The sequence below is a fragment of the Rhincodon typus genome, chromosome 23 (assembly GCF_021869965.1).
Source record: "Rhincodon typus isolate 14 chromosome 23, sRhiTyp1.1, whole genome shotgun sequence".
NCBI lineage: Eukaryota > Metazoa > Chordata > Chondrichthyes > Orectolobiformes > Rhincodontidae > Rhincodon > Rhincodon typus.
Window position 1 is genome coordinate 14482589 of NC_063354.1, and position 9903 is coordinate 14492491.

Here is a 9903-nt window from a genome sequence, read left to right on the forward strand (position 1 = left end):
AATCAGATCATTAAGGCGATTTTTCACGGCCCGCCTATTTAAGGGGACGCAAGTACCGCCACACTCGCCAACGCCACAAACTCGTGCCGGCAAAGGCGAGTGTTGGTCGGCATAAAACCATAAATGAGTCACAATGAACTATGTATACTTCTCACGTCGTTAAAAATAAAAGCCATACGTTACGATTATTTATGCATTCCCCCAGTTGTAAAACTGATCCAATCGGAACGAAAATTAAATTAATTCTGTTTTTATTTTGCCTTCAAAGTGAATTTGCGGGAGTTTATTTTTGCAATTTTTGCCATCGATCAGAGCACACTAATGTGTGTTTTGTTTTACTGCCGTTCACATCTATCCATTTTTAGACTCAAATAGATCGCGAATCGAAAAGAGGAGTGATACCTAAAAAAGTTGAGTTCGATGCTTTTCAAACAAATAAGACTAGACAAAAACTTCCGAAATATAACCAAACTGGGTATTTCTTGAATCATCTAACATGCTATTTTTGTCACGAAAGAAAATGGAGCAAATGTAGCTGAGAAACCGTTGAATCACCTCATCTAAAAGACTAATTGAAGTCATTATTAACGTGTCTTGAATATTGACAACTCTCATTATAGGGATTAATTCATTTAGCTTCGTGAAAACTGCAATTAAAATCCCGAAGAGTAGCATTCGAGCAGACATGTTAATCGGGATTTGTTTTATTTTTGCCTGTCTGCAATAAATATATATATGTTCAGTCAAAAACATCCCTCCGTATGTTCCATCAAGGGTGGAACTCTTTGCAATGATGTTATTACAAGGGAAAGGTTTTGCCATCATTGCTTTGTCGTGTTCTCAGATGCACGTATCACTAATTGCAATTTACAGAACGCTGCAATAAGATTCCCAAAGCCAAAAATATGTAGGGGAAGAAGACGACAGAATCCTAGTCAAACTCGCCATCACACCACAGGCATCCCATCACTAAGAAAGTTATGAATATTGTTCAATAAACCCCTCCAGGAGGATTCCCCAAATCCAAAAGGACTTGGATTGTTCACAAAACAAATATGCACCCAGCATCCCAGCAGCAGAACCTCCCAGGTTTCTACAAAGCATAATCTGCTCCCACTCGAGAAAACTCGATCCCCGTGTGTTCAAGGGCCTGACAGATATGCAACAGGGTTGACCACTTTGTTTATTTTTGTTGTTGCAAGCAACTTTATTTCTTGTTCACAAACTCTGAGCCTACACACTCAGGTTATTGCAGGCTGCTTCAGCAGTGCAGTCTGTGTGACAATTCACAATAAAACGTGCGGATCAGACAATTTAACCGAAATCGGAAACGTTCACTGGGAGTCGGGATACTTTTAACAAATCCACACGTGCCCCAAAAGACTCAAACTGTCCCTCTGACTTCAGTGCTGGCATACGTACAGTCACATACCTAGCTCAGAACTTTCAGATAGTGTCAATTGGATACGCGGATGCCCTTCCACACCTCAAATAATTGCATAGGTAGCCCAGCGGGTAGACATCATGTTTCCATCTAGTGCCTGCTTGGTATAAACGCTTTGCTGCTGAAATTTTAATCAGCTTTATTGTATCTTCTATAATGTCTTTACTTTTATTAATTTTCAGCCACACTTATTCGGAGTTGGATATTCTTTTATTTTTCTTCCCCATACTGGAAGATGTGCAACACGGATTTACTAGGAATTTACTTCTGGTGGCTCTGTCCTCCCCAGCAGGGCATCATGCTACTTGCTCAAACTCCCAAGTCTCACTACAACCTCCTACCCAGGACAGGAGCGGCGCACCGTGTAACTGCTGTACACCTTCTGACTGGCACTTCATGGTCACGGTCGCACCTTTCCAAGCTAACTCAGCTAATAAATGGCTATATTACCATAATGACATAGGGCATCCCCTGATTTACGGTGACTGGTGGAATTTGATCAGGTCGAGCCGGATGACATTCTCGCAATGAGAGTGTGTACGCACACACACACACACACTCTAACCATTGTGGTTGTAAAATCGCGAAATCGGTCGAAACTGGAGCTGAAAAAGAAAATGCATTTCCAGGAGAGAATGCGATTGAACACGATAGCGGTGCGAACTCGCTGAAATAAATTGCAAACAAACTGCAGCCTCACGGCATTCGGGGAGCAAAATCGTTCAAACTATTTCCTGTTTACAAAACACACAGCTTGCAAATTAAACAGGCGACATGTGCAGACATGGTATAGAGGCAAGAACAACAAAAAAAAACAGCCAAAATGAGACTGTTGCTAAAACTGCCGGTATCTGTCGCTTTATCTAGTTACATCATGTTAAGGGGGAAAAAAATTGGAGCTGAGATTTGATCAATCATCGGTTTCCCAGCTGAGTAGAGATTTCGTTTTTTTTCTGGGGAGGGGTACAGCTCCGCCCCTTAACCCCACCCCTTAAACTTTGAACCAATTGCACAGATGGAAATCACTAGGCGGTTTATTGCGATTGGCGAATGCGAGTATGTGCGCCTCTATTTAGCAAGTCAAATATACTCAGAAGACAGCCCTAGTTCCAGTAACAGACTTACTTGGTTACAACTCCGAGCGCAGTAGAAACTTTCTCCGCAGAGAGAGAGAGAGAGAGACTGAGCAAGTTCTCCTCTAACATTTTATTTCCTTGCTAGCGCAGCCGCCCAACTCTTCTTGCATGAATCTCCTCAATCCCTTCCTGAAAATGACAGAAGAACACGAGAAGACTCTCTCCGACGTGCCCAGCCCGACCATGTCCGAGGAATCGTCCGATTCCCCGTGTGTATCCGGGGCTGGCTCGGACGCTGAGAACGGCAAACCGGGCGAGAACAGCCCGGACGAGCTCCGCGCTCAGAGCCTGGATTCCAAGAAAGACGAAGACGACAAGTTCCCAGCGTGTATCCGGGAGGCGGTGACCCAGGTGCTGAAAGGATACGACTGGACCCTGGTGCCCATGCCCGTCCGCGTCAATGGCTCGTCCAAAACCAAACCTCATGTCAAAAGACCCATGAACGCCTTCATGGTGTGGGCTCAAGCGGCGCGGAGGAAACTCGCCGACCAGTACCCTCATCTACACAACGCCGAGCTCAGCAAAACCCTCGGCAAACTCTGGAGGTAAGCGGCCTGCCTTTAGAGGAAGTTTTATCATGCAGGCGGATTCAGCTGGAGATTGACGCGTGGTCACTTTTTTTTGTAATGAACGCTGATTTTATTTTGTTTTGGTTGCAAACAAAGACTTGCCGTAAATATACAGACCTGATTTCAGGTAGTGTAGGATTAGAGTGGGTGGGAGTGCTTGTAGGGCTACTTGGATGCAGAGAGGCAACTTATTTTTGGATTGCAAACTCTGCTGCCGTCTGCGAACGTTAAAGGGATTTTACTTTTGATTTGAAGGCAGAGTCATGCGTGGAGACGAGAGTGACAGATTCATTTCAGGGCGGTGAAGAGTGAGTTAGCTGCAAAATGCAAAACCCAGTAATTTTCAGGAGGCGGCGGATTTCGGATCTGGAAGGGGGCCCTGAGTGTTCGATGGTGAATCTGGGACAGAGTCTTGGTGGGGTGGGTGGGTGGAGAATAATTCGTTCCTCACTTTGTCGCGGTTAAAACTGCCTTTGACGCGCTGTAATTGTGGTGGGGACTTTTTTTTATAATCGATGGCAGAGAATTATTCTCATGAGCCACCCCCACCCCCCGGACTAAAGCGGTGTGCTGACAGAACCTGGGACCCGCCTCTGCTCCCGGGCTCGGAGCTCAATCTTCATGGTGTGTAGTTTTCTGAATTATTGAGAAGATGCTGTTTTGCGATTCAGTGATTTTAAAGCTGGCTGATGCCCTTCCCTATTAGTTGGGGGGGGGTCTTTTGTTTTTTTAATTTTACTTTTAACTCATTTAATTCAGACTCTTTAGAGGTGGGAATGATAGAAGATGGCTCTTATTTTTTAAGGGGAAAAATTCAGTTTTCTTGGTTTCACTTTAGACTGCTGAACGAGGGCGAAAAGCGTCCTTTCGTGGAGGAAGCCGAGCGCCTGAGAGTACAACACAAAAAGGACCATCCTGACTACAAGTACCAGCCGAGGCGGAGGAAGTCAGTGAAGAACGGGCAGGGAGAGAGCGAGGAAGGAGCCGAGCAAACCCATATCACCCCCAACGCCTTGTTCAAAGCCCTGCAGGCGGACTCCCCACATTCCGCCTCCAGCCTGAGCGACGTACATTCCCCCGGAGAGCACTCAGGTAAATATGGGAGGGAGACTGGGATACCTGAAATAAATTGGGTGGGAGGTCGGATAAAGGAAGTGTTGAGCTTTTTTTTAAAATCAAGCAAATTAAATAGTTGTCAACTTGTCTTTTAAAACAAAAATAAAACACTTGCTCCAAATGTAGTTCTGTAGAGATTGTATCACTTGTGGCTGCCGCAGCTCGGAGTAATCAAATTATTTCTACTTTCTCTCTATGTCTCTCTCTCTCCCCTTCTCTTGTGGCCTTCAGGGCAGTCTCAAGGACCACCAACACCTCCCACCACTCCCAAGACAGAAGTTCAGCCCGGTAAACCTGATCTGAAGCGTGAAGGTCGCCCCCTTCAGGAAGGAGGGAGACAGCCTCACATTGATTTCAGCAATGTGGACATTGGAGAACTGAGCAGCGAAGTCATGTCGAACATAGAGACTTTCGATGTCAACGAATTTGACCAGTACCTCCCACCCAACGGGCATCCTGGAGTTCCAGTCACCCACAATGGCCATGCACAGAATGCTCAGGCCACCTACACAGGCAGCTATGGGATTAGCAGCACTTCGGTCACCCAGACTGCCCACCCTTGGTTGTCCAAGCAGCATTCAATGACCAGCCTCGCCAGTGAGCAGGGACAGCAGCAGAGGACACACATCAAGACAGAGCAGCTGAGCCCCAGCCACTACAATGAGCAGCAACATTCGCCACAACAAATCAACTACGGCTCCTTCAATATGCAACACTACAGTTCATCTTATCCATCCATTCCTCGCACCCAGTATGAGTATTCAGACCACCAGAGCACCAATTCCTATTACAGCCATGCTGCGGGGCAGACCACAGGCCTGTACTCCACCTTCGCCTACATGAGTCCATCCCAACGCCCCATGTACACACCCATTGCCGACACCACAGGAGTCCCTTCCATTCCCCAAACCCACAGTCCACAGCACTGGGAGCAACCAGTCTACACACAGCTGACCAGACCTTAATGACGTTCTGGTCTGAACTTGAGTATGTAAAGGAGAGTGATGAGAATCACAGAGAGGTGCTCTCTGCACTCATATGAACTGCTGTGAGAAGTGGCCGAAGTGTCCTACCACAAAGTGCTTTGCTGTGTCCATTCAGTACCGGTGACTGATTTTTGTTTTTAAATGTTTGAACATCCATGACTGACAAATTAAAGCAAGTCATTGAATGAACAAAGTCTGAGCAGCCAAGTCAGCTGGTTTGGTCATTTCCTGTGTTGGACTTATTATTTTGTAGTATTGAAATCCTCTGTGAGGAGAATTTTCTTTAATTTTTTTGAATTTAGTATGTACTGTGTATGAGTCATTGCCATTTGCAGTGTGGGGATTTATACATATTTTAGAGAATAAAAGCTCTTATTTTGAAAGATCAAATGCCAAACCACTTTTGGTAGAATACTTAACAGTTTGCATTTGCTATTGCCATAAAACCTATTTTTGTATGAAATAGTATCTTTTTTCACTCTATTTAGTGTCCTTTTTGAAGAAAAAAGTGTTTCTGTAATTCTTGTTGGAAAAAAATAGCAGAATAATGCCAGAATGTAGTAGAAGGAAGGAATAGGTGAATGTTTGATATCAGTTTAAAGCAGGATGGCATTTTCTGTAACCTGTAGAGGTACTGATAGTTTCACCAGGCTTCCCCACACAAGGTGCCATATGTTGTCTTATGAAATGGAATAGACATTGAGGTGGGTTGAGTTTCTGAGCATTCCTATGCAGAAAACTGCATCGTTCAAGCATTAGGTGGTGAATCTGCAGCTGACATCCAGCTTCCTGCATGAGAACTTGCGCATTAAAGAAAACAGGAAGTGTTTTAACCCTCTGAGTACAGCATATGTGTTGCACACTGCGTGCAGCAAAGCAACTTCCAGAGCTTTGAAAGTCTAAATCCTGTCAAATCCTCATTGGTACTGCAAAATGTTTCACCAGACAGCATTACCATCAGCAGTTATTTCTTACACGTAAGAAAGAGGAGCTTGTACCCTGTTTCTGGGTGTCTATTGCTCTCTTAGTGCTCAGAGGGAAAGAGCTCTAATTATGAATTCCCGAAATATTATTTATCTTGTAAAGTTTCTTATTAAAGTAATTTTTTTACATCTTGTACTTAGTTCTTTTCTGTACAGTTGTGTGGATGTTAAAAAATAAACAACTATATTAAGCTAATCAGACGTGTAAAAGACTGGAAGATCATTTTCAAATGAATATGCAGATTGCAAATGTAGTTTACAGCATTTGCTAATTGCTTCAGCTACTACTTTTTGCTAACTAGAGAAATGAAAAACTTTTTTTGTAACTTTTTTATCTGACATTTACAAAAACCTTTTAAAAGTTTTCTCTCTATTTTCATTAAGCTGTGGCATGGTTGTACAGATTGCTTTTTAAAAAAGACAACAGGCATTCAAAAATATATATTTGTTAACAGTTTTATTGGAAAAGTGTAATAGGGATTCAGTAGTACAGAATTCAATTACTCTGTAATATGGCTGAAACTCTTTATTTCTGTATAAAAGTTGGACATTAAAGTATTTCTGTAACTTAAAACTATCAAATCAGATATTTTGCCTTTAGGTGAGTTTGGAAAGAGCTGTCTTAAATAAACTTACCTTTTGTATATTATTGTTTGCAATAAATAAGAAACATATTGAAATATAAATTGTTTATGGTCTCCTCAGTACACAAGGTTACTGCATTCATGAACAAATTCAACAGCTAAAATAAGCTTTGTATGTTAATGCAATGCATACTCAGGTCTATTTCTTCCACTCTATGCCACTCAAGTTATCGACATAGTTCTTATTTTCCCCACACGATTTCATTATCTTGTTCTTTTGAAGTCCGTACAAATCTATAGCAACAAAATGCTTTTGCTCTGCATTGTTCACGAGCATCTGAAAAAACACAGATGAAAAAGTATGCTTCCAGTAGGACACAGCTTTGATCTAAATGATGCCTATCTAATTTGACCAGTCCCCTAAACACAATGGAATAAACCATTAAAGTATCTGAAACCTAAAACAAAATCATGCACACTGCATAATCTATTCACTGGGAGTTTTGGTCAACAGTTTTTTCCCAGTAAATGTGCTCATTAATATGCTAGGCAGCCTCATGTGACAGTACTTGGCCCCATATATCTCTTTGGGTGGTCTGTTGTTATGTAAAATCTGGTGGCTCACCCTTAGTCACTCAATTGTCGATAAAAAAGGAAGGCTACAACAATCTTCATTTTTAAGTTTCACACCATATTACTGCTTCTAATACGAATTAGAATAAATGATGGTTAAAGCAAATCATTTTTAAAATGCATTTGGATAATTTGCATTATCCATCTCAATGAAACTAATTAATGCTTAGTTGAAACAGAATGCTACAAAGTGGTGTTAACTTACAATGTGTTGTATATGGAATACTAAATATTCTTGTATTGTTCAACTAAAATCCAGTCTGTGGCCTGTTAGTTGCAGCATCAGCATGGTTAATGCCAAAAAATTGAATTGTACTTCTACCTTGCATTCAAGTCTGGTACTCCGTCTCTGAGCAGATTTGCCAGTTCTCAGTTGAGCTGCTAGATGGAGCAAGTTGTGGATGTTGCAACATTCCTTCTTGCTGGAGAGAAGCAAAGAGAAAAATGTCACATGACTTCACAAAAGGGAGCTTACTGTTAGAATAACAAAAAGGCGTATTTCGAACAGCTATGGAGGAAACCATTATACAGTATATTCTGTTAATTTCACAATTATTGAAGGGAAGATTATAAGCAGTAGTTTCAGTAGAGGAACTAAAAATACACTTTCACATATTACACATAATTACACATTTTTAATTACAAACGTTGCTGCCAGCCAATCAGCTTTGTAGGTCATTCAAAGCAGCAATTTATTCATGTTATTCATCTTGAATTATGGCATTTCATTAACTTATATTATTAGAATATATAGTGCCAAAAAGTTACATTTCACTTTTCACATTTTCCTTTAATTATGCTTGTAGCAGTCTAGTCAGTGCAGTGGTATTTAAGGAGAGTGAACAATTCAGTAACTATGTTTTTCCTCAACTAAGGATACCTGCTGCTGCAAGATGGTTGACAGGATATGTGCCTGAGTCCATCCTATTTTATGAACAAGCCTTCCCCTCTTTTCCAAAACCATGTTTGGGTTTCCTTTGTGCTCATCTTCCATTCTATCAGCCTCCAAATTCAACACACCCTTGTGCTCTATTATTTCCAAAAACCCCAACGTGGTACTACCATCAACCATATTTTGCTTCCATTTTCAGTAGTTTGAAGGGATTGTTTCCTCCATGACAGTGTGCCCTACAATTCAATAGCACTAATACACCCCTTCGCTTTCCACTCACTATTCTGTGCAAACTCAGAAGAATCAGCATATACCCTTTTACCTCCTCTCTTTCCACCCTCAAAGGCCCCAAACACTCCTTCCAGGTGAAGCAGCCACTGTGTTCACTGATCATAAAGCAGACGGGTCCACATTGGAGAGACCAAACACAGAATGGGTGATCACTTTGTGGAATACTTTGGTTCAGTCTGCGAGCACAGCCCTGAGCTTCCAGTCACCTGTCATTTTAATTTGCTACATTTCTCCCAGTCTGACCTTTCAGTCATTAATACATGGGGGGCCAATCACAATTACATCGTAATTCTTTAGCTTATGGGCATTGTGGCTTAATCTAAAAGTTACATTCTTTATGGTTGCAATGGGGATCATTCTTGCCCTGTTGCAAGGTGTTTATCCATAAATAGTTCATTTTGCTTAGACCCCTAACTGCCCCTCCTGCAAATTTTGCTATTACTGAGATTAGCTCCCAAATAATGTGGCCAGTCCAGGATTTTTTTTTCAACTTAAATTCTCAAATCTGGCTTCTGTAGAGTTTTGCAAAACACCAAAAATTGTCAGAACTCATTCTATAAGAGAATATTTATTCTGTTTAAAGCAACATACAACTGGCAAACACTGTATTGTGTTTAGTGACAGCAGAGAGTTATGTATATCCAAATGTAAGGATAAATATATGTGCATTGTCACATTCTGAATTACTACTTATTTGTTGTTATTAGCATAGGGCCAATGGAACACTTCTGCTAAAATGTTTACAAGTGAATCTTAAACAGTAACTGCGTGGAAAATTTTAAAACTTGATTTGTAATGGTTGCAATGGCATTGCAGCCAGTGTGAATCCAAAGCAATATCAGATCATTTCCTGTGTTTGACACTGATTGTTAAAATGTGAAGCATCATCCTTATCCACACTACAGATTCTGGACTGATTCAAAGTCAGAACTATTTACCATCAACAAAAAAAGTAGTGTATCTGGTCTATAATAGTGGCCCTGACAGAAGCTGCCATCTTTTCAGCGTGCTTTCGGACTAAGCAAGCTTTGTATATAGACTCATAGATTCATAGAATCACACAGCACAGAAACAGACCCTTCGGTCCAACCAGTCCTTCTGAACATAATCCCAAACTAAACTACTCCCACCTGCCTGCTCCTGGCCCTTATCCCTCCAAACCTTTCCTGTTCATGTACCTATCCAAAAAACAGAGCAAACCATTAGATGAAACAATTTATTACGTGCAAATTTGCATATTTTCTTGTATTCCCATAACTTCGTATGCAA

The 9903-nt window shown here is 41.5% G+C and overlaps 1 protein-coding gene across 1 annotated transcript; it reads left to right on the top strand.

Moving 5' to 3' along the window:
* The first annotated feature begins 2562 nt into the window (after positions 1 to 2562).
* Positions 2563 to 6896, top strand: sox9a (SRY-box transcription factor 9a). Its single transcript, XM_020527208.2, has 3 exons — positions 2563 to 3125; positions 3988 to 4241; positions 4497 to 6896. Exons 1-3 carry the CDS (start codon positions 2689 to 2691, stop codon positions 5228 to 5230), a joined length of 1425 nt encoding a protein of 474 aa, XP_020382797.1. The 5' UTR covers positions 2563 to 2688; the 3' UTR covers positions 5231 to 6896.
* The last annotated feature ends 3007 nt before the right edge of the window (positions 6897 to 9903 follow it).